At 54.1% G+C, this 25807-nt stretch overlaps 1 protein-coding gene across 3 annotated transcripts in view; it reads right to left on the bottom strand.

Moving 5' to 3' along the window:
- The window catches only part of LOC103091824 (protein kinase C alpha type), a 285955-nt gene that overhangs the window by 90160 nt on the left and 169988 nt on the right, over positions 1-25807 (bottom strand). For all 3 annotated transcript variants that reach the window (XM_032976052.2, XM_076052886.1, XM_032976051.2), the window contains exons 4-9: positions 25437-25548; positions 24974-25105; positions 10509-10665; positions 9458-9592; positions 8738-8834; positions 3089-3241 (exon numbers count right to left, since the gene is read on the bottom strand). In XM_032976052.2, the coding sequence (XP_032831943.1) occupies positions 3089-3241; positions 8738-8834; positions 9458-9592; positions 10509-10665; positions 24974-25105; positions 25437-25548 (786 nt within the window). The remainder of the gene's footprint in view (positions 1-3088; positions 3242-8737; positions 8835-9457; positions 9593-10508; positions 10666-24973; positions 25106-25436; positions 25549-25807) is intronic.

The following is a 25807-nucleotide window of genomic DNA, read 5'->3' as shown; positions in this document are numbered from 1 at the left end:
ATCAAACTCGTGCGCAAGAGACACGGAAATATACAGAGGGAGATGGGGCCACGATGCCACAACAATACCATGATCTCTACTTGAACTACGTGGATTTAAAACAAAACATTCACTGATGCAGGCTGCTCAAAAAGAGAGGGTTTTTTTGGGGTAATTGTGAACGTGTCGTTAAACCGCCACCGCTCGACACATCTAGAACCCATCTAGAACCCATCTAGAACCCGTCTAGAACCCGTTTAGAACCCATATAGACCCATCTAGAACCCGTCTAGAACCGTATAGAACCGTCTAGAACCCATCTAGAACCCATCTAGAACCCGTCTATAACCCGTCTATAACCGTTTAGAACCCGTCTAGAACCCGTCTAGAACCGGTCTAGAACCCGTCTAGAACCCGTCTAAAACCCGTCTAGAACCCGTCTAGAACCTGTCTAAAACCCATCTAGAACCCGTCTAGAACCATCTAGAACCCGTCTAAAACCGTCTAAAACCCATCTAGAACCCGTCCAGAACCCGTCTAGAACCCATCTAGAACCCGTATAAAACCGTCTAAAACCATCTAGAACCCGTCTAGAACCCTTCTAGAACCGGCCTAGAACCCGTCTAGAACCGTCTAGAACCATCTAGAACCCGTCTAGAACCCATCTAGAACCCGTCTAGAACCATCTAGAACCCGTCTAGAACCGTCTAGAACCCATCTAGAACCCGTCCAGAACCCATCTAAAACCCGTCTAGAACCCATCTAGAACCCGTCTAGAACCCGTCTAGAACCATCTAGAACCCGTCTAGAACCCGTCTAGAACAATCTAGAACCCGTCTAGAAACCCGTTGCGCACCATCTCCATGTGCTGCTATCGTCTCTGCTGCTGCTGAAGGAGTGGGGGGAGTGGGAGGGAGGGAGGGAGGGAGGGGAGGGAAGGGCTGGAGGGAGGCAGAGAGGGAGGCAGAGAGGGAGGCAGGGAGGGAGGCAGGTAGGGAGGGAGGCTGGGAGGGAGGCTGGGAGGGAGGCAGAGAGGGAGGGAGGCAGGGGGGAGGCTGGGAGGGAGGGAGGTAGGGAGGGAGGTAGGGAGGGAGGCAGGGGGGAGGCTGGGAGGGAGGGAGGTAGGGAGGGAGGCAGGGAGGGAGGCTGGGAGGGAGGCAGAGAGGGAGGGAGGCAGGGAGGGGAGGGAGGCAGGGAGGGAGGCTGGGAGGGAGGCAGAGGGGGAGGCAGAGAGGGAGGGAGGCAGGGAGGGGGAGGGAGGCAGGGAGGGAGGCTGGGAGGGAGCAGAGAGGGAGGCAGAGAGGGAGGGAGGCAGAGAGGGAGGCAGAGAGGGAGGCAGAGAGGGGAGGGAGGCGGTGCGTTGCTGCATGAGTGGGCGTGCGAGTGGACTCCACGCGATCATTATTCTCATTCCGCGGGGTTATTTTGGTAAGCGGAGGTGTTGGGGGGCGGGGGCGGGGGCATGTGGGCTCACCGCCAAAGCAAATAATCGAAGACGACAAAAAACCTCGCCACATCTCGAAAGCTCGAGCCTGGATAGCGGCAGTAGCAGCAGCGACGGTGCCTGGGCATGCGACCATAGCCACAGCGTGGGGTGGACCTCATCCAAGGGCTGTACGTGAAATTAACGAGCGTGGTGGGGGGGGGGTTAGCGCACTGCGCTACGGACCCGGCGGGCCGCAGTTTAATTCCTGCTCGCGCTCAGCGGCATCAGTGGCCTTCGTCCGAGGTTCACCTCACCTAGGTCGACTCGGCCTCAAATGAGCACCTGGTGCGGCGCGTAAACGTGGGCAACGGGGAGACAAAGGCGGCCGGGGGCGGTGCCGGCCACCCACCCCCGTCGCGTGCCGAGCCGGCCTTCGTTGATGCCACTCGCCAACGGCACCTGCCCCGACAGTTTGTTGGAGGCTACACGGGGGATCTTTGTCTTTGTGCGCGTGTGTTGGGTGGGGAGCGGTGGTGCAACGGTTAGCGCGCTGCGCTACGAATCCGGCGGGGCCCGAGGTCGATTCCGGTCCCGGGCCTCCCCTAGGTCGACTCGGCCTCAAATGAGTACCTGGTGCGGTGTGTAAACATCGCTACTGGGAAGACAAAGGCGGCCGGGCGTGGTCCTGGCCACCCACCCCCCTCGTGTGCCGTGCCGGCCTTCACAGGTGCTGCTACTCGCTAACAGCACTTGCCCCGACAGTCCGTTACAGGCTACACGGGGGACCTTTGTCTTTTCCCCGTTCAAGGCGGGTGCAACGCCTGCACATTAATGTCGGGCATTGTAATGAGCCGGGGTAAATACAATTTGTGCTGTGCTCTTTTCATAATGGATTCATTCACATCCAGCGAGCAGATCCAATTACCATTGTTACTTCCGCGGCAAATAGCGCACAATGGAGATCGTTCGTCATGCTGCCCCATCGGCCATCCTCCCATCACAAGGGAGCAAGCCTCCTACTCATCTGGTCACAAAACAGTGGCGGGGGGCAGGGGGGGGGGGGCTGGGAGGGGGGGCAGGGAGGGAGGGAGGGGGTAGGGAGGGTAAACACCGTACTGGGCGTGTAAAACAATCTGCGAGGGAGGGAGGGGAGGGGATGGAGGGATGGAGGGAGGCGAGGGAGGGGAGGGAGGGAGGGAGGGGAGGGAGGGAGGGAGGGGAAGGAGGGAGGGAGGGGGGGGAAGGAGGGAGGGAGGGAGGGAGGGAGGGGGGGGAGGGAGGGAGGGAGGTAGGGAGGGAGGGAGGGGAGGGAGGGGAGGGAGGGGAGGGAGGGGAGGGAGGAGACCCCACCTTGCCGAAGCTGCCCTTGCCCAGCACCATGAGGAAGTTGGGGAGGGAGGGGAGGGAGGGGAGGGAGGGGAGGGAGGGGAGGGAGGGGAGGGAGGGAGGGAGGGAGGGGAGGGAGGGGAGGGAGGGAGGGAGGCGAGAGAGGCGAGGGAGGGAGGGAGGGAGGGAGGGGAGGGAGGGAGGGGAGGGAGGCGAGGGAGGGAGGGAGGGAGGGGAGGGAGGGAGGGAGGGAGGCGAGGGAGGGAGGGAGGCGAGGGAGGGAGGGAGGGGAGGGAGGGAGGGAGGGAGCGAGGGAGGCGAGGGAGGGAGGGAGGGGAGGGAGGGAGGAGACCCCACCTTGCCGAAGCTGCCCTTGCCCAGCACCATGAGGAAGTTGAAGTCGTCAGCCTTGACTCGGTCCACGTTGGCGTTGTTGAGGATGGCTGAGAGGCTGTTCGCACGGCGCTCATCAGACGCACGCGGCTTCACGCTGGGGCCCAGGCGCGCTTTCTGGACACGGCGAGGACGGCGTCGTCGTCAACATCGTAACAACAACAACATCATCATAGACAACATCAACATCGTAACAACAGCGTCAACATCATCACGGACAACATTATTCACAACTTAAACAACATCAACAACATTAACATCAACACCATCAACATTACGAACAACATCATCATCATCGTGAACAACATCACCAACATCATTCACAACCTAAACAACATCAACAACATTAACATCACCACCATCATCAACAAGATCATGAACAACATCATCATGAACAACATCATTCACAAAAGCAAAGTTTGTGGGAAACAATAGCCATTTTCTATACTTTTGAGGCTTAAGCAATTTAAAAAGTAACTCTTACTACCCAAGAACAAAAATCATGTTATATAGCGATAATATATATATGATCTGATCCCCCAACGCCCGGGATGGATCGTGGTGACCAACCAACGTGAAGGGAGCCAAATGTTGAAGAGGAGGCGAGGTGGGAGGGACTAGCGGTTGACGAAACGCTGCAAATTCTTGACTTAAAGCTTCCGTGACCGCAATAATTAATATTCTTTGGGTCTTTCGGTGACGTCACGTAGATAGGTTCAGAAAAATTACAATAAACATTTACAAAATGTTTAAATTACAAGAGAAAAAATCTTTTTCTGAACCTATCTACGTGAATTCCAGATTTATCAACGTGACTTTACCCAAAGACCCCAAAGAATATTGGACGCTGCAACACCGCCACCTCGTGTCGCACGGCGGGAACGGGCAGCGATGGAACACGGAGGGCAGCGAGGTGCGGGGCCGAGAGGATACGAACCACAGTAATCGTGCGGAGGTGGGGGGTGGGCTAACCCTAATCCTAGAATCACCACACAGAGACCCATAGAGTCACCACACAGAGACCCACAGACTCATCACACAGAGACCCATAGACTCACCACGCAGAGACCCACAGAGACCCATAGAGTCACCACACAGAGACCCATGGACTCACCACACAGAGACCCATAGACTCACTCACACAGAGACCCACAGACTCACACAGAGACCCATAGACTCACCCCACAGAGACTCACAGACTCACCACACAGAGACCCACAGACTCACCACGCAGAGACCCACAGACTCACCACACAGAGACCCATAGACTCAGCACGCAGAGACCCATAGAGTCACCACACAGAGACCCGTAGACTCACCACACAGAGACCCATAGAGTCACCACGCAGAGACCCGTAGACTCACCACGCAGAGCCCCATAGACTCACCACACAGAGACCCATAGAGTCACCACACAGAGACCCGTAGACTCACCACGCAGAGACCCATAGAGTCACCACACAGAGACCCATAGACTCACCACACAGAGACCCATAGACTCACCACACAGAGACCCACAGACTCACCACAGAGACCCATAGACTCACCACACAGAGACCCATAGACTCACCACGCAGAGACCCATAGAGTCACCACACAGAGACCCATAGACTCACCACACAGAGACCCATAGACTCACCACACAGAGACCCACAGACTCACCACAGAGACCCATAGACTCACCACACAGAGACCCATAGACTCACCACACAGAGACCCACAGACTCACCACACAGAGACCCATAGACTGATCACACAGAGACCCATAGACTCACACCGAGACCCATAGACTCACACCGAGACCCATAGACTGACCACGCAGAGACCCATAGACTGACCACACAGAGACCCACAGACTCATCACACAGAGACCCATAGACTCACCACACAGAGACCCATAGACTCACCACACAGAGACCCATAGACTGACCACACAGAGACCCATAGACTCACCACACAGAGACCCATAGACTCACACCGATACCCATAGACTGACCACACAGAGACCCACAGACTCACCACACAGAGACCCATAGACTGATCACACAGAGACCAATAGACTCACACCGAGACCCATAGACTGACGACACAGAGGCCCATAGACGCACCACACATAGACCCATAGACTCACTTCACAGAGACCCATAGACTCACCACACATAGACCCATAGACTTACCCCACAGAGACCCGTAGGCTCACCAGACAGAGACCCATAGACTCACCACAGAGACCCATAGACTCACCACACAGAGACCCATAGACTCACCACACAGAGACCCACAGACTCACCACACAGATACCCATAGACGCACCACACAGAGAACCATAGACTCACCACACATAGACCCATAGACTCACCACACAAAGACCCATAGACTCACCACACATAGACCCATAAACTCACCACGCAGAGACCCGTAGACTCACCACAGAGACCCATAGACTCACCACAGAGACCCAGACTGACCACACAGAGACCCACAGACTCACCACATAGAGACCCATAGACTGATCACACAGAGACCAATAGACTCACACCGAGACCCATAGACTGACCACACAGAGACCCATAGACTGACCACACAGAGACCCATAGACGCACCACACATATACCCATAGACTCACTTCACAGAGACCCATAGACTCACCACACATAGACCCATAGACTCACCCCACAGAGACCCGTAGGCTCACCAGACAGAGACCCATAGACTCACCACAGAGACCCATAGACTCACCACACAGAGACCCATAGACTCACCACACAGAGACCCACAGACTCACCACACAGAGACCCATAGACGCACCACACATAGACCCACAAACTCACCACGCAGAGACCCGTAGACTCACCACAGAGACCCATAGACTCACCACACATAGATCCATAGACTGACCACACAGAGACCCGTAGGCTCACCACAGAGACCCATAGACTCACCAGACAGAGACCCATAGACTTATCACACAGAGATGCACAGACTCACCACACAGAGACCCATAGACTCACCACAGAGACCCATAGACTCACCACACATAGACCCATAGACTCACCACACAGAGACCCGTAGGCTCACCACACATAGACCCATAGACTCACCACACAGAGACCCATAGACTCACCACACAGAGACCCGTAGGCTCACCACACAGAGACCCATAAACTCACCACACAGAGATCCGTAGGCTCACCACAGAGACCCACAGATGCCAGCACAAAGACGATGATGAGGGGAGTGTTTTCACTGTTGTGTGTATTGTTGTGGTGGGGGTGGGGGGGGTGTCACACGTCAGGGGCCGCCCTAAAGGCCACACCAGTGGGGCCACACCAGCAAGTGATCGCTGGCCAAGAGTGGTACACTCGCGGGGACACTCGCGGGTACACTCGCGGGGACACTCGCGGGGACACTCGCGGGGACACTCGCGGGGACACTCGCGGGGACACTCGCGGGGACACTCGCGGGGACACCCTCGGCTACAATCGCTGACGAATGAGCGGCCACGCGGCTGGGATCTGTCGAGGCTCACGTGCGCCCTCTCGTGCCAATTGTCCTGAACTTTTAACCGAAATGGAGAACGCGTGACAAGCCGCAGTACGACGCCGACGATGCCCGCTGCTGCATATTTGGAGTTTGTGGTCACGTGGATTTTTCCCCAGGGTCCCGCCTCCCGCCTTCCCGCCCCGACACACGCACGTTTAGAATCGACGTCACGCGTCCGTAGGCCTGTTCGGCTGCCGCTACGAATTTCCACGCGACGACGACGATGACGACGATGACGACGATGATGATGATGACACGCCCGCGTTGAGCTATCATCTGTGATGGCCAGGTCACTTCTGAACAAGAGCAACGTAGCAGCTTGGCGGGGCCTTACCTGGGTGCGTTTAGATCAGACTTCTTCCTTTCTGGGAAGACTTGCTGGCATCATCATAACATGTAGGCTTTCGCGACCAATATTATTCATAATAAAGGTTTTTGGGATAGATCGCGTTTATTTATAAATGTGTCGTAACCCTCCACCACCCGACACGGCCAATCAGCAAAAAAAGTGTCACGTTGACAAAAGACAAATAGTTCACTACTTTAGCCCACCGGTGTGTTGAAGAGTGAATCCACATTTACAGTTTGAGTACGACGTTTCGCTGGTAAATACATCCAGCATCATCGGGCAATTTGCCAGAATGGTAAAGCCCTCACTTGCTCCCGGTTTTATATAGAGCAGCAGGGTGACGTCATCACTTAACTCATATCAGGTGCAGTGATTATATGATATGAGTTAAGTGATGACGTCACCCTGCTGCTCTATATAAAACCGGGAGCAAGCGAGGGCTTTACCATTCTGGCGAATTACCCGATGATGCTGGAAGTATTTACCAGCGAAACGTCGTACTCAAACTGTAAATGTGGATTCACTCTTCAACACACCGGTGGGCTAAAGTAGTGAATTATTTGTCTTTTGTCAACGTGACACTTTTTTTGCTGATTGGCCGTGTCGGGTGGTGGAGGGTTACGACACATTTATAAATAAACGCGATCTAACCCAAAAACCTTTATTATGAATGGCATCATCATCACGGTCCATGGGCAGATAGCACCGTAGGTGTCCACGGCAACATTTCCACGTTTGTTTTCACGTTTCTCTCTCGTCTTGTAGTGCCAATATGTGACCGCCGCTGCCCCGTGCCACGCCCGCTGCCCCGTGCCACCACCCCGTGCCACCGCCGCTGCCCCGTGCCACCCGCCGCTCCCCCGTGCCACCGCCGCTGCCCCGTGCCACCCCCGCTGCCCCGTGCCACCCCCGCTGCCCCGTGCTACCACTGCTGCCCCGTGCTACCACTGCTGCCCCGTGCCACCCCCGCTGCCCCGTGCTACCACTGCTGCCCCGTGCCACCCCCGCTCCCCCGTGCTACCGCCACTGCCCCGTGCCACCGCCGCTGCCCCGCCGTGTTACTTACTACCGCCGCTGCCACTCCGCTTGCTTCTCACGCGTTACTTCGTCCACCCGCTGGACAGATGTCGCTACTGCCGACATTGTTTTAGTGTGCGCCGCTCATTCGATGGGGAGCGGTACCACGGGTAAGCGGGTGACTTCGTCTGATCTCTCATCATGATGTTGCCGTCTAGCCATTGCGCGTGAGAGGCCTTCCCTCTCTCTGCGGTTCATTCCATTTCTCCCGGACGACGACGATGACGACGACGAGACGCTTCTTTCTGATCCGGTCCCGTTGTTGCCCGTCCGACTCCACGTGCGCGTCCAAGCAGTGCCACGTTTTTCATTTCCACATCATCGACGCGTGCACGCGCCACCAGCGTCGTCTTCCTCCTCTACGCCGCAGCCTTTTAATGTAACTCCTGCGATGGTCACACTCTCGCTCTCTCTCTCTCACTGAGTCCAGGCTTTCGATCCAGCCAGCAGTGATCCCTTCCCGGGCACAGCCCACCCCTCCCCCCACCCCGCTCCCGGAATTCCCGCATCCCAGGGAGCCTGCCTACGGAGAGCGCTTTCGCCGCTACTTAGCCGTGGTTTATCCGAGCCGACGAGCCTCAAATAGAGCGAAGCTCTCCCCCCTCCCGCCCGCCCCCCCTGCCCACCTCTCCCCCACCACCCACCTCAAACTTGCGACGCATTTCGGTGTCTCCATCCTCGATGTCGGGAGCGATGGGCACGTTGTAGTACTCCCCTTCCTCCTGGCTCAGCAGCTTGTACCTACGCAACGAGCACGCCGAAGAGACAGAGATCCCCGACCCCCAGCACCACGTCACGGCCTCACGCGCTCTCTGGGCCGAGTGCCGTTGAGCGCAGCGGCGCGGGGCTTGGGGGGCCGGTGGGGGTGTGGCCCCCCGTAGAAACGGCACGGCCGGCGTCGTGTCCCCCGCTTGCCGGCGTGACTTCGCGCGGCCTTTACGAACGTTGCCGTGGCGACAATTGGTAAAACGCGTGGCTGTGCCACGCCGCTCATCGCCAACCGACGCCGGTACCCCGTCGTCTTCGCACGCTGCTCCCGAAAGAGACTTTGTCGGGGGGGGGAGGGGGGGGAAACGTGGCGACGTTCAAGCGTAAACATTTCCGGTCGCCAGCCAAAATTCGTCAAAAAAAAAAAAAGGGCCCGGACTCGTTGATCATTCGTCTCGCGACGAGATGCCGGCCGAAAACGCCGTCGGGGATGCGCTTTCGAGAGGCGGCTTTTTCTTTTTGTCCTCCACCGAATTCGAAAAAAAAAAAAAATCTCTCGTCGCTTTTAGCTCATCGAGCCCCTGGTTCAGACGGAGGCGTGGGCGGGGGGGGTGGGTGGAGGGGTGGGTGGGGGGGGGTGGGGGGGGGTAACTCACCAGCCGTTGGCGGGCGCCTTGAGGAGCTCCGACACGCCGAAGGAGAGCGCGCCCATGAAGTCGTTGCGGGTGGTGCGGTCCCAGTCCCACACCTCGATGGAGAGACGGCGGTCGATGTCCGTCGGCTTCAGCTTGCTGGGGGCGGCGGCGGGGGGGGTGGGGGCGAGACGCACCTCGTCACCAGGCTAGGGCGGCACCTCGTCACCAGGCTAGGGGGCACCTCGTCACCAGGCTAGGGGGGCACCTCGTCACCAGGTTGGGCGGCACCTCATCACCAGGCTGGGCGGCACCTCGTCACCAGGCTAGGGGGGCACCTCGTCACCAGGCTAGGGGGGCACCTCGTCACCAGGCTAGGGGGGCACCTCGTCACCAGGCTAGGGGGCACCTCGTCACCAGGCTGGGGCGGCACCTCGTGACCAGGCTAGGGCGGCACCTCGTCACCAGGCTAGGGCGGCACCTCGTCACCAGGCTGGGCGGCACCTCGTCACCAGGCTAGGGGGGCACCTCGTCACCAGGCTAGGGGGGCACCTCGTCACCAGGCTGGGCGGCACCTCGTCACCAGGCTAGGTGGCACCTCGTCACGAGGCTAGGGGGCACCTCGTCACCAGGCTAGGCGGCACCTCGTCACCAGGCTAGAGGGCACCTCGTCACCAGGCTGGGCTGCACCTCGTCACCAGGCTAGGTGGCACCTCGTCACCAGGCTAGGGGGCACTTCGTCACCAGGCTAGGTGGCACCTCGTCACCAGGCTAGGTCGCACTTCGTCACCAGGCTAGGGGGCACCTCGTCACCAGGTTTTGTACGTGTGTGTGTGTGTGTACGTGTGTATGTGTGTGTGCGTGCGTGTACGTGTTCTGTACAGTACGTGTGTGTGTGCGTGTGCGTGTGTATGTGTGTGTGCGTGTGCGTGTTCTGTACGTGTGTGTGTGTGCGTGTGTGTGTATGTGTGTGTGCGTGTGTGTGTGTGTGTGCGTGTGCGTGTTCTGTACGTGTGTGTGTGTGCGCGTGTGTGCGCGAGCGTGTAAGGGTCCGGGCCATGACGACGGCACTCACAAGGTGAAGTGCTCCTCCCACACGGGGTTCAGGTTCGCCTTGATGGTCTTGGTCTTCTGCTTGCTCTCACTCTTGGGGTCGGGGGTCAGCTTCAGCTTCACGTAGGGGTCAGAGAGGCCGTTGGGGTCCATGGGAATCAGGTTCTTGGCTTCCTTCACTGCAACGGAGAAAGATCGCGATGCCCGTTTATCGTCAGGATTGGGAGGGGGGGGGGTCTCTCTCGTGTCGTGCGGCAGTCTTTTTGGGCCAAATGCTAATTTGTTTCGCTGTGCTTTATTTTAATATTATTATTTTGTACCACCCACACCTCCCCACCCCCCCCCACCCCCTATCGTGCTGTTATTGTATTATAGGGACACCTCGACTTACGAACATTCGACTTTCAGAGATACCAACAAACCTGTCCCTCTCGTATGTCCAATTGCCCGCTCGGAGCAAGAGTCGTAAGTTCAACCGCCACGCAATAGATGGCAGTGGTGGCATATACATCTATGTAACGTGAAGAACCAGTGGCATCTACATCTGCAGGACATGAAGAACCAGTGGCATCTACATCTGCAGGACGTGAAGAACCAGTGGCATCTACATCTGCAGAACGTTAAGAACCAGTGGCATCTACATCTGCAGAACGTGAAGAACTAGTGGCATCTATTTCTGCAGAACATGAAGAACCAGTGGCATCTACATCTGCAGGACATGAAGAACCAGTGGCATCTACATCTGCAGGACGTGAAGAACCAGTGGCATCTATTTCTGCAGAACATGAAGAACCAGTGGCATCTACATCTGCAGGACATGAAGAACCAGTGGCATCTACATCTACGTAACGTGAAAAACCAGTGGCATCTACATCTGCAGAACGTGAAGAACCAGTGGCATCTATAACCACAGGAGATTAAACAACTGTAAAAGCCACTCCGTGCAACATTTTTGGAACTGATGGGAGCGAACTTGGACTTACGGACAGACCTCTGGAACCTAACTCGTTCATAAGTAGACGAGTCCCTGTATTGTGTGTTGCTGTTGTAACTGTGCTGACCTCGTGTCTCCTAGCTCGTCGTGGGTTTCAATCCCGAACCCTGACGTCTGCTGCTGTAATATTTGGAGTTTGCGTGTCTCTATCTCTCTCTCTCTCATCATCATCACGGTGGCTAGGAAATGTTAACTACCTCGCCTGATTCGCAGGAGATCGATTCCGACCCCTGACGCCTGCTGTATATTTGAAGTCTGTATATTTGTATATCTCTCTCCGTGGTCGCGTGGATTTGTCTGCGGGGTCTTCCGGTTTTTCCCCTCCACATTTATAATCAACGCCACGCGCTTTAGGGCATTTGGCTGCTGCTGTAAATTGCCACGTGGTTGTGATGATGATGATGTGCCACTTCGTCGAGTGTTCATTTGTGACAGCCAGATCGCCGCTTCTGAAAATGAGCAACCTAGATCAGTGGGGCCTTACACCCGGTAAAATAAAAAAAAACTTAAAAAGTTGTTTAAAAGTTTACAAGTGGCTCATCGGATTCCTCCTGCAGTCACGAAAAATTACGTTTCTTATTTCAATTGCCTTTGGTTATTTTGGTGACCCGGGGTCACTCTGGCAAATGGAAACTCCTATCCTGGTCTCAACTTGAACCTTGGACTCCACTCACTCATTAAGTATTTAGCCATTCAATCACCATCTCACTAACACACTCATTCACCCACCCACTCACCAACCCCACCATCTCATTAACACACTCACCCCCACCCACTCACCCACCCACCATCTCACTAAACCACTAATTCACCCACCCACCATCTCACTAACACACTCACCCCCACCCACTCACCCACCCATCATCTCACTAATATACTCACCCCCACACACTCACCCACCCACCATCTCACTAATACACTCACCCCCACACACTCACCCACCCACCATCTCACTAACACACTCACCCCCACACACTCACCCACTCACCATCTCACTAATACACTCACCCCCACACACCCACCCACCCACCCACCATCTCACTAACACACTCATTCACCCACCCACCATCTCACTAACACACTCATTCACCCACTCACCCACCCACCATCTCACTAACACACTCACCCCCACACACTCACCCACCCACCATCTCACTAACACACTCACCCCCATCCACTCATCCACCCACCATCTCACTAACACACTCACCCCCATCCACTCATCCACCCACCATCTCACTAACACTCTCATATACCCACTCACCCACCCACCATCTCACTACCCCACTCATTCACCCACTCACCCACCCCATCATCTCACTTACACACTCACCCCCACCCACCCACCATCTCACTAACACACTCACCCCCACTCACTCACCCACCCCACCATCTCACTAACACACTCACCCCCACCCACTCACCCACCCACCATCTCACTAACCCACCCATTTACCCACTCACCCATCCACCCACCATCTCACGAACCTACTAATTCACCCATCCACCCACCATCTCACTAACACGCTCACCCCCACACACTCACCCACTCACCATCTCACTAACCCACCCATTTACCCGCTCACCCATCCACCCACCATCTCACGAACCCACTAATTCACCCATCCACCCACCATCTCACTAACACATTCACCCCCAAACACTCACCCACCCACCATCTCACTAACCCACCCATTTACCCGCTCACCCATACACCCACCATCTCACTAACCTACTAATTCACCCATCCACCCACCATCTCACTAACACACTCACCCCAGCACACTCACCCACCCACCATCTCACTAACCCACCCATTTACCCGCTCACCCATCCACCCACCATCTCACTAACCCACTAATTCACCCATCCACCCACCATCTCACGAACACACTCACCCCCACACACTCACCCACCCACCATTTCACTAACACAATCATTCACCCACTCACCCACCCACCATCTAAGTAACACACTCACCCCCACCCACTCACCCACCCACCATCTAACTAACACACTCACCCCCACTCACCCACCCACCATGTCACTAACACACTCACCCTCACACACTCATCCACCCACCATCTCACTAACACACTCATTCACCTACTCACCCACCCACGATCTCATTAACACTCTCATTCACCTACTCACCCACCCACCATCTCACTAAAACATTCATTCACACACTCTCCCACCCACCCACCCACCATCTCACTAACCCACTCATTTATCCGCTCACCCACCCACCATCTCACTAACACTCACCCACCCACTCACCCACCCACCATCTAACTAACACAATGATTCAACCACTCACCCACCCACCCACCCACCATCTCACTAACACACTCATTTACCTGCTCACCCAACCACCATCTCACTAACACACTCATTCACTCACTCACCCACCCACCATCTCACTAACACACTCATTCACCCACTCAACCGCCGTCTCAGTAACCCACTCATTCACCCACTAACCCACCATCTCACTAACCCACTCATTCACCCACTCACCCACCCACCATCTCACTACCCCACTCATTCACCCACTCACCCACCCACCATCTCACTAACACACTCATTCACCCACTAAACCGCCATCTCACTAACCCAGTAATTCACCCACTAACCCACTCATTCACCCACTAACCCACCATCTCACTAACCCACTCATTCACCCACTCACCCACCCACCATCTCACTACCCCACTCATTCACCCACTCAACCGCCATCTCACTAACCCACTCAACCGCCATTTCACTAACCCACTCATTCACCCACTCAACAGCCATCTCACTAACACACTCATTCACCCACTCAACCGCCATCTCACTAACCCACTCATTCACCCACTAACCCACCATCTCACTAACCCACTCACCCACCATCTCACTACCCCACTCATTCACCCACTCAACCGCCATCTCACTAACCCACTCATTCACCCATTAACCCACTCATTCACCCACTAACCCACCATCTCACTAACCCACTCACCCACCCACCATCTCACTTACCCACTCATTCACCCACTCACCCACCCACCATCTCACTACCCCACTCATTCACCCACTCAACCGCCATCTCACTAACCCACTCAACCGCCATCTCACTAACCCACTCATTCACCCACTCAACAGCCATCTCACTAACCCACTCATTCGATGGCACAAATTTGGCCGGATCATTTCGTTGTGGCCTAACCACCCACCCTCCCCCCCCTCCCAAAACACAACTAAAAACGTAATGTACGAATCTCTACACTGGCTGCGAGTTGCAGCAACATCGCCGTTAAGTCGATTGTCGTACAGCAGCAACTCTCTAGGGCAGGGATCCCCAACCCCCGGGGCCATGGACTGTTACCGGTCCGTGGCCAGTTAGGAACCGGGCCGCACAGCAGGAGGTGAGCGGTGGGACGAGCGAGTGAAGCTTCATCTGTATGTACAGCCGCTCCCCATCGCTCGCATTACCGTCTGAGCTCCGCCTCCTGTCAGATCAGCGGTGGCATTAGATTATCATAGGAGCGCGAACTCTACTGTAGACTGCGCATGCGAGGGATCTAGGTTGCGCGCTCCTTATGAGAAGTCAGCATCCCACACTTATTTGAGTCCGCGCGTGCTCCGCCCATTATTTTATTATTCACCACTTCCGTCCGCGCCTCTTTCCCGCACTGCGCACTCGTCTCAGTCACGGTGTTGGTAAGCCCACAAGCTCTAACCCCTAGTAACACACTCATTCACCTACTCACCCACCCACGATCTCATTAACACTCTCATTCACCTACTCACCCACCCACCATCTCACTAAAACATTCATTCACACACTCTCCCACCCACCCACCCACCATCTCACTAACCCACTCATTTATCCGCTCACCCACCCACCATCTCACTAACACTCACCCACCCACTCACCCACCCACCATCTAACTAACACAATGATTCAACCACTCACCCACCCACCCACCCACCATCTCACTAACACACTCATTTACCTGCTCACCCAACCACCATCTCACTAACACACTCATTCACTCACTCACCCACCCACCATCTCACTAACACACTCATTCACCCACTCAACCGCCGTCTCAGTAACCCACTCATTCACCCACTAACCCACCATCTCACTAACCCACTCATTCACCCACTCACCCACCCACCATCTCACTACCCCACTCATTCACCCACTCACCCACCCACCATCTCACTAACACACTCATTCACCCACTAAACCGCCATCTCACTAACCCAGTAATTCACCCACTAACCCACTCATTCACCCACTAACCCACCATCTCACTAACCCACTCATTCACCCACTCACCCACCCACCATCTCACTACCCCACTCATTCACCCACTCAACCGCCATCTCACTAACCCACTCAACCGCCATTTCACTAACCCACTCATTCACCCACTCAACAGCCATCTCACTAACACACTCATTCACCCACTCAACCGCCATCTCACTAACCCACTCATTCACCCACTAACCCACCATCTCACTAACCCACTCACCCACCATCTCACTACCCCACTCATTCACCCACTCAACCGCCATCTCACTAACCCACTCATTCACCCATTAACCCACTCATTCACCCACTAACCCACCATCTCACTAACCCACTCACCCACCCACCATCTCACTTACCCACTCATTCACCCACTCACCCACCCACCATCTCACTACCCCACTCATTCACCCACTCAACCGCCATCTCACTAACCCACTCAACCGCCATCTCACTAACCCACTCATTCACCCACTCAACAGCCATCTCACTAACCCACTCATTCGATGGCACAAATTTGGCCGGATCATTTCGTTGTGGCCTAACCACCCACCCTCCCCCCCCTCCCAAAACACAACTAAAAACGTAATGTACGAATCTCTACACTGGCTGCGAGTTGCAGCAACATCGCCGTTAAGTCGATTGTCGTACAGCAGCAACTCTCTAGGGCAGGGATCCCCAACCCCCGGGGCCATGGACTGTTACCGGTCCGTGGCCAGTTAGGAACCGGGCCGCACAGCAGGAGGTGAGCGGTGGGACGAGCGAGTGAAGCTTCATCTGCATGTACAGCCGCTCCCCATCGCTCGCATTACCGTCTGAGCTCCGCCTCCTGTCAGATCAGCGGTGGCATTAGATTATCATAGGAGCGCGAACTCTACTGTAGACTGCGCATGCGAGGGATCTAGGTTGCGCGCTCCTTATGAGAAGTCAGCATCCCACACTTATTTGAGTCCGCGCGTGCTCCGCCCATTATTTTATTATTCACCACTTCCGTCCGCGCCTCTTTCCCGCACTGCGCACTCGTCTCAGTCACGGTGTTGGTAAGCCCACAAGCTCTAACCCCTAGTAGCCAAAATGAGTAAAAAAAACAAACGTCGCTGGAGAGCTTCTTTGAAAAGGAGGAAAAAAACCACAATGATTAGACAGCAGAAGACTCTAAGACTGCCAACAATAAAAAAAGCTGTGTTTAAAAGAAAATACCAAGAGTCCTACTTTTAATTACGGGTTCATTGCACCAGGTGATTCACATTCTCCAAGCCCGCTTTGTATAATAATGTGGCGACCGGCTATCCAACGAAGCCATGAAACCATCAAAACTGCTTTTGCCTCATGGAGACCAAGCACCCTGCATTAAAAGATAAGCCTTTGGAGTTAAAAAAAAGAAAAAAAACGTGAACACGAAGAACAGAAGCAATTATTGAAGGCCACCACTTTATCAAATGTGTCTGCACTGAGAGCATCATTCTTAGTGGCTAACCGCATTGCTGAAGCTAAGAAGGCCTTTACTTTTTAAAGCTTTCGTGACTGCAGGGATTAATATTCTTGGTTCTTTCGGTAAAGTCACCACGTAGAAGGGAAACAATAAAATAATAAAAATATAAAACAAAATAAAACAATGAAGCCTTTTACGATTGGTGAAGAGTTGATCCTGCCTGCTGCTAAGGACATTTGCCGTGAACTTTTAGGAGAGGCTGCAGTTCAAACATGTGGCGCGCGTTTCTCTTCTGGCTAGCACCATAACTAGACGAATTGATGAAACAGCAGAGGATATTGTGGCACAATTGTTAGAGAGGATTAATGAGTCACCGTGGTACACAATCCAGGTTGACGAGTCTACCCATGTTGACAACAAGGCAACAATGCTTGTTTTTGCGCGGTATATTTTTCAGGAGGATGTGCATGAGGATGTGTTACGTGCACTTGTATTGCCAACCAACACCACAGCTGCAGAACTATTCAAGCCTTTGAATGATTGCATATCAGGAAAACTGAATTGGTCATTTTGTGTCGGTATATGCACGGACGGAGCGGCTGCCATGACTTGACGGCTTTCTGGTTTCACTACTCGAGTCAAGGTGGTCGCTTCTGAATGTGAGTCTACGCACTGTGTCATCCATAGATAAATGCTGGCGAGCCGAAAAATGTCACCGGAACTTAGCAACGTTTTGCACATTCAAGTGCATGCCCTCAGCTCACGTCTGTTGGCGCAGCTCTGTGAGAAGATGGACGCAGAGCACACACGTCTTCTCTCATACACAGAAGTGAGATGGCTTTCTAAAGGGAGATCACTGGCCAGGGGTTTTGAGTTGCGAGAGCCACTCCAGAGATTTATATTTTTTAGAAAAGCAGCCACCACTGGCAGCACATTTCAGCGACACAGAATGGGCCGCGAAACTTGCTTACTTGCGTGACATATTCGAAACGTCGTGAGAATTTTTTATTGTTTTATATATATTTTATTATTTTATTGTTTCCCTTCAACGTGACTTTACCGAAAGAGCTAAGAATATGAATTACTGCAGTCACGAAAGCTTCAAATCAAAATATTCAACCTGCTCAACGAACTCAATCTGTCACTTCAGGGGAGAACGACGACTGTGTTCAAGTCGGCAGATGAAGTGGCTGCATTCAAAGGCAAACTGGAATGATGGGGGGGGGGCAACGAGTGAACATTGGGACTTTTGGCATGTTTCAAACATTAGCAGGGATTTTGAAAGAGTCTGAGCCAGGAACTTCTTCCCCCCCCCCCCCCCCAGCTGGTGCATGATCACCTATCTCGCAAAGCTAATCACTCAGCTATTTCAATGCTAAATTCTATGCTAATTCCATTGTCAAGGGGTGCCTCTGCGGATGTGTATGCTTTAACTTAGCTATTTCAATGCTAAATTCTATGCTAATTCCATTGTCAAGGGGTGCCTCTGCGGATGTGTATGCTTTAACTTTTAACATAACTATTTCTGTGACCAGTCACAAGCTAATCATTCAGCCATTTCAATGCTAAATTATATGCTAATTCCTTTGTCAAGGCGCTTTGTTCCTCTCACACAGCTTAAAGGCCGTGATCTGAACGTGGCTCTTTCACTCCAGCGCTGTCCTACCAGACAGTCTCGTCCATTCACCTGATGAAGGCCGCTTGTGTTGTGGCCAAAACGTCGTGAGAATATTATTGTGTTATTTTATTTTATCAATTTATTATTTTATTCTCATTCTACGTGACTTTACCGAAAGAACCAAAGAAGAACACCTATCTCGCAGCTTTCAAAAGAGTTTGAGCATTACTTCCCAACCACAAAAGGAGCCCCCCCCCCGCCCGGAACTGGGAAGGAATGGATCCGCGACTCATTTGTGAATAAGCCGGGTGGATCGCCTTTGTCCGTGCCAGAAGAGGATCGGCTGCTTGAGATCGCAAAACGACGGTGGGCCTCAGAAGAGTATGTTTGAGACAACTTCGAATCTCCATGCGTTCTGGATTAAAGTCCAGGCGGAATGTCCCGGAGATCGCCACGAAGGCACTGAAAAGCCCGCTTCCGTTTCCAACATCCTGTCTTCGTCACAGCCCTCTCCGAGGCACACTCAAAGCGCTCACGCTTTCGCTACTTTGCCCCCCACCTGAAGGAGGACGCTTGTATTTCGATTTAAAGCTTTCGTGACTGCAATGATTCATCTTCTTTGGTTCTTTCGGTAAAGTCACGTAGAATGAGAATAAAATAATAAATTGATAAAATAAAATAACACAATAATATTCTCACGACATTTCGGCCACAACACAAGCGGCCTTCATCAGGTGAAGGGACGAGACTGTCTGGTAGGACAGCAATATGGACAGCAATATTATTGTGTTATTTTATTTTATTAATTTATTATTTTATTCTCATTCTACGTGACTTTACCGAAAGAACCAAAGAAGAGGACGCTTGTGTTGCGCCCGGAACGTCGTGATTTAATGTGGTTGTTTTTTTTTTCACTTACTCTTTTATTTTATAGATTTACCGACGTGACTTTACCCGAAAAAAACAAAAGAGTATGAATCCTTGCAGTCACGAAAGCTTCAAATCTAGAATCATCTTTGCGAAGCAGGCTTTTGTGCAGTGACAGCAACCGAAACGAGATGACGGAGTAGACTGGACACAAGCAACACACTTTCCGGTGTCACTGTCTCCCATCACTCCCGCCAGATGGGACCGCATTCGTGAACACAAAGCAGACCTTAAACACGGTAGGACCAACACCTCGGCCGTGGCAGATCATTGTTATAATTCAGTAGGCTCACATGCCATTGCCTTTTCCAAGACAGAGGTTCTTTGTAAGTCATCTGGCTACCATGAGAGATTCGTTCATGAGGCTATCCACATATACAAGCACAGAGACAATTTCAACCGAGAAGATGGATTCTATCTTAGCAATCATTGGAAAGATTTGATAAACCATTTCAGGTCTTAATTGATTGTTCACGCTTACAGTTGCTTTCAGACAGCATACATTATAACAAAAAAAAGTTCGTCTCCCCCCTCCTCTTTTCAGAATATAGATGGACTAGTCCTAAATAAACTGCCAAATCGCTGCGCGTGGTGCTGATGTTTTTTTATAAATAAATAAATGCACCGTTTAAAAATAAATTTATGCAAACCAACACACCTGAAGACGACCGTTTGTGTTATGGTCGAAACGTCGTGAGAATTTTTTTATTGTTTTATATATATTTTATTATTTTGTTGTTTCCCTTCAACGTGACTTTACCGAAAGAACTAAGCATATAAGCTCAGGGCTCCCACTGATTCTGCATTATGGCGAGTTGAGCAATCATTTAATCATATATTGCAATGTAATGATAATATAAACAAAGCACACAGTAAATGTAATGCGCTTGAATCGTCCCGAAACCATTCCCCCCCCCGCCCGCCCGGTCCGTGAAAAAATAATCTTCCACGAAACCGGTCCCTGGTGCCATAAAGGTTGGGAACCGCTGCCGTCGAGAGCATTGCCACGTTTAGAGGCACCGCCAGGTGGCAGTAGAGAATTTACAATCCACCACGCAGCACTCGAGAAGCCATTTTTCATAGATTCGACCGAACGTCAGCCAATGCATGGGGCATGAGAGTCAGGTCCGAGTGGAGAATATCTCCCCTCTCATCTCACTCCACTCCCCTCCACGCACTCTCCCACCACTCCCCTCTCATCTCACTCCTCTCCCCTCCACTCACTCTCCCCTCTCACTCCACTCCCCTCCACGCACTCTCCCCTCTCATCTCACTCTACTCCCCTCCACACACTCTCCCATCTCTCCCCTCTCATCTCAATCTACTCCCCTCCACTCACTCCCCAACCTCTCCCCTCTCACTCCACTCACCTCCACTCACTCTCATCACCACCCTGAGGGCAAGAATAAGGAAGAGGAAGAAGGAAAAGGTGTCTCTGTGGTCTCTGTGGTCTCTGTGGTCTCTGTGGTCACGGTGTCTCTGTGGTCACGGTGTCTCTGTGGTCTCTGTGGTCACGGTGTCTCTGTGGTCACGGTGTCTCTGTGGTCACGGTGTCTCTGTGGTCTCTGTGGTCTCTGTGGTCACGGTGTCTCTGTGGTCACGGTGTCTCCGTGTCTCTGTGGTCACGGTGTCTCTGTGGTCACGGTGTCTCCGTGTCTCTGTGGTGACGGTGTCTCAGTGTCTCTGTGGTCACGGTGTCTCTGTGTCTCTGTGTCTCTGTGGTCACGGTGTCTCTGTGGTCACGGTGTCTCTGTGTCTCTGTGTCTCTGTGGCCACGGTGTCTCTGTGGTCACGGTGTCTCTGTGTCTCTGTGTCTCTGTGGTCACGGTGTCTCTGTGGTCACGGTGTCTCCGTGTCTCTGTGGTCACGGTGTCTCTGTGGTCACGGTGTCTCCGTGTCTCTGTGGTCACGGTGTCTCAGTGTCTCTGTGGTCACGGTGTCTCTGTGTCTCTGTGTCTCTGTGGTCACGGTGTCTCTGTGGTCACGGTGTCTCTGTGGTCACGGTGTCTCTGTGTCTCGGTGTCTCTGTGGCCACGGTGTCTCTGTGGTCACGGTGTCTCTGTGTCTCTGTGGTGACGGTGTCTCTGTGGTCACGGTGTCTCTGTGTCTCGTTGTCTCTGTGGTCACGGTGTCTCTGTGTCTCGGTGTCTCTGTGGTCACGGTGTCTCTGTGGTCACGGTGTCTCTGTGGTCACGGTGTCTCTGTGTCTCTGTGGTCACGGTGTCTCTGTGGTCACGGTGTCTCTGTGGTCACGGTGTCTCTGTGGTCACGGTGTCTCTGTGCTCACGGTGTCTCTGTGGTCTCTGTGTCTCTGTGGTCACGGTGTCTCTGTGGTCACGGTGTCTCTGTGTCTCTGTGGTCACGGTGTCTCTGTGTCTCGGTGTCTCTGTGGTCACGGTGTCTCTGTGGTCACGGTGTCTCTGTGTCTCGGTGTCTCTGTGGTCACGGTGTCTCTGTGTCTCTGTGGTCACGGTGTCTCTGTGGTCACGGTGTCTCTGTGTCTCTGTGTCTCTGTGGTCACGGTGTCTCTGTGTCTCTGTGGTCACGGTGTCTCTGTGTCTCGGTGTCTCTGTGTCTCTGTGTCTCTGTGTCTCTGTGGTCACGGTGTCTCTGTGTCTCTGTGGTCACGGTGTTTCTGTGGTCGCGGTGTCTCTGTGGTCGCGGTGTCTCTGTGGTCACGGTGTCTCTGTGGTCTCGGTGTCTCTGTGGTCTCGGTGTCTCTGTGGTCACGGTGTCTCTGTGGTCACGGTGTCTCTGTGTCTCTGCGTCTCGGTGTCACGGTGGTCACGGTGTCTCTGTGTCTCTGTGGTCACGGTGTCTCTGTGTCTCGGTGTCTCTGTGGTCACGGTGTCTCTGTGTCTCTGTGGTCACGGTGTCCATGTGGTCACGGTGTCTCTGTGGTCACGGTGTCTCTGTGGTCACGGTGTCTCTGTGTCTCTGTGGTCACGGTGTCTCTGTGGTCACGGTGTCTCTGTGGTCACGGTGTCTCTGTGGTCGCAGTGTCTCTGTGGTCTCGGTGTCTCTGTGGTCACGGTGTCTCTGTGGTCACGGTGTCTCTGTGGTCACGGTGTCTCTGTGTCTCGGTGTCTCTGTGTCTCGGTGTCTCTGTGTCTCGGTGTCTCTGTGGTCACGGTGTCTCTGTGGTCACGGTGTCTCTGTGATCACGGTGTCTCTGTGGTCGCAGTGTCTCGGTGTCTCTGTGGTCTCTGTGGTCACGGTGTCTCTGTGGTCACGGTGTCTCTGTGGTCACGGTGTCTCTGTGGTCTCGGTGTCTCTGTGGTCGCGGTGTCTCTGTGGTCACGGTGTCTCTGTGGTAACGGTGTCTCTGTGGTCACGGTGTCTCTGTGGTCACGGTGTCTCTGTGGTCACGGTGTCTCTGTGTCTCGGTGTCTCTGTGTCTCTGTGGTCACGGTGTCTCTGTGGTCACGGTGTCTCTGTGGTCTCGGTGTCTCTGTGGTCACGGTGTCTCTGTGGCCACGGTGTCTCTGTGGTCACGGTGTCTCTGTGTCTCTGTGGTGACCGTGTCTCTGTGGTCACGGTGTCTCTGTGTCTCGTTGTCTCTGTGGTCACGGTGTCTCTGTGTCTCGGTGTCTCTGTGGTCACGGTGTCTCTGTGGTCACGGTGTCTCTGTGTCTCTGTGGTCACGGTGTCTCTGTGGTCACGGTGTCTCTGTGGTCACGGTGTCTCTGTGGTCACGGTGTCTCTGTGCTCACGGTGTCTCTGTGGTCTCTGTGTCTCTGTGGTCACGGTGTCTCTGTGGTCACGGTGTCTCTGTGTCTCTGTGTCTCTGTGGTCACGGTGTCTCTGTGTCTCGGTGTCTCTGTGGTCACGGTGTCTCTGTGGTCACGGTGTCTCTGTGTCTCGGTGTCTCTGTGGTCACGGTGTCTCTGTGTCTCTGTGGTCACGGTGTCTCTGTGGTCACGGTGTCTCTGTGTCTCTGTGTCTCTGTGGTCACGGTGTCTCTGTGTCTCTGTGGTCACGGTGTCTCTGTGTCTCGGTGTCTCTGTGTCTCTGTGTCTCTGTGTCTCTGTGGTCACGGTGTCTCTGTGTCTCTGTGGTCACGGTGTTTCTGTGGTCGCGGTGTCTCTGTGGTCGCGGTGTCTCTGTGGTCTCGGTGTCTCTGTGGTCTCGGTGTCTCTGTGGTCACGGTGTCTCTGTGGTCACGGTGTCTCTGTGTCTCTGTGTCTCGGTGTCACGGTGGTCACGGTGTCTCTGTGTCTCTGTGGTCACGGTGTCTCTGTGTCTCGGTGTCTATGTGGTCACGGTGTCTCTGTGGTCACGGTGTCTCTGTGTCTCTGTGGTCACGGTGTCCATGTGGTCACGGTGTCTCTGTGGTCACGGTGTCTCTGTGGTCACGGTGTCTCTGTGTCTCTGTGGTCACGGTGTCTCTGTGTCTCTGTGTCTCTGTGGTCACGGTGTCTCTGTGTCTCTGTGGTCACGGTGTCTCTGTGTCTCTGTGGTCACGGTGTCTCTGTGGTCACGGTGTCTCTGTGGTCACGGTGTCTCTGTGGTCGCAGTGTCTCTGTGGTCTCGGTGTCTCTGTGGTCACGGTGTCTCTGTGGTCACGGTGTCTCTGTGGTCCCGGTGTCTCTGTGTCTCGGTGTCTCTGTGTCTCGGTGTCTCTGTGGTCACGGTGTCTCTGTGGTCACGGTGTCTCTGTGGTCACGGTGTCTCTGTGGTCGCAGTGTCTCTGTGGTCACGGTGTCTCTGTGGTCACGGTGTCTCTGTGGTCACGGTGTCTCTGTGGTCGCAGTGTCTCGGTGTCTCTGTGGTCTCTGTGGTCACGGTGTCTCTGTGGTCACGGTGTCTCTGTGGTCACGGTGTCTCTGTGGTCTCGGTGTCTCTGTGGTCGCGGTGTCTCTGTGGTCACGGTGTCTCTGTGGTCGCGGTGTCTCTGTGGTCCCCAGGCAGCTGTGAGGAATGCAACCATCGGGCACGGCTTCCCGGGTCGACTACATCAAATTCGTATTGTCGTCGTCAATGTCGTCGTCATTGTCGTCATCATCATCGTCATCTTTGTCGTCATCATAGTCGTCATCATCATGATCATCCATCGTCGCCATCGTCATCATCGTCGTCATCATCATCATCATCGTCATCTTCTTCTTTGTCGTCATCATCGTCATCATCATGATCATCCAACGTCGCCATCGTCGCCATCGTCATCGTCGTCGTCGTCATCATCGTGATCATCATCGTCGTCAACTCACCGCTGACCACGAGCTTCTCGGCGTTGGTCACTTCGGCGACGATGCGAATCCGCCCGCGCCTCTCCGTGTGATCCATGCCGCACAGGCTGGGCACCATCACCACGCAGCGCTTGTGCACGTTCATGTCGCAGGCTGTGCCACACGGGGGGGGGGGGGGGGGGGTGGGGGGTGGTGGTGGGTGGATGGTGGCGGGGTTGGTGGGGGGGCGGTGGTGGTGGTGGGGAGGGAGACGGTGGTCGTCGATGGCTCTCGCCGGTGAAGAACTGTAGACAAATTTGACAACAAAACCTATCCACGTGAGATGACCTCGGTGGGAGTCACACCCGTGGCGATCATCGCCACCCCACCCCGCCACCCCGGGTTCGACTCCCGACCCTTCTGTGCGGGGGGGGGGGGGTGGGGGAGAGGGGCGCCACTCGATTCCCCCCCCCCCTTTGGCTTCTCCGGCGAGAGCATCACTCACTGTCGCACTTCATGCCCTGGTGTATGAGGCCGTAGAGCAGTGAGCCGCAGTGGTCGCAGAACGTGGGGCTGCCGTAGGTGTGGGCCTTGAAGCGGTGCTTGCTGCGGGGATCCTGAGACACGCGCAGACGGAGGGAGACGCAGAGAGAGAGAGAGAGATGGACGGAGAGAGAGAGATGGACGGAGAGAGAGAGATGGACGGAGAGAGAGAGAGAGATGGAGAAGACAACGACATTCGACGTCAATAACGACACTGGCAATACAAGTTATCCCCATGATACAGCCGCTCAACCCCCGAGCTATGAATGCTCTGATAGTGGCATTGTCCTTGTACCCGTTCGCCTTTTGGCTCTGCTCTCTGGTGTGACACTG

The sequence above is a fragment of the Petromyzon marinus genome, chromosome 58, assembly GCF_048934315.1.
Source record: "Petromyzon marinus isolate PM22_M1 ecotype Great Lakes invasive population chromosome 58, UKy_Petmar_22M1.pri1.0, whole genome shotgun sequence".
Classification (NCBI taxonomy): domain Eukaryota; kingdom Metazoa; phylum Chordata; class Hyperoartia; order Petromyzontiformes; family Petromyzontidae; genus Petromyzon; species Petromyzon marinus.
This window is presented reverse-complemented; position numbering and strand designations above follow the sequence as displayed.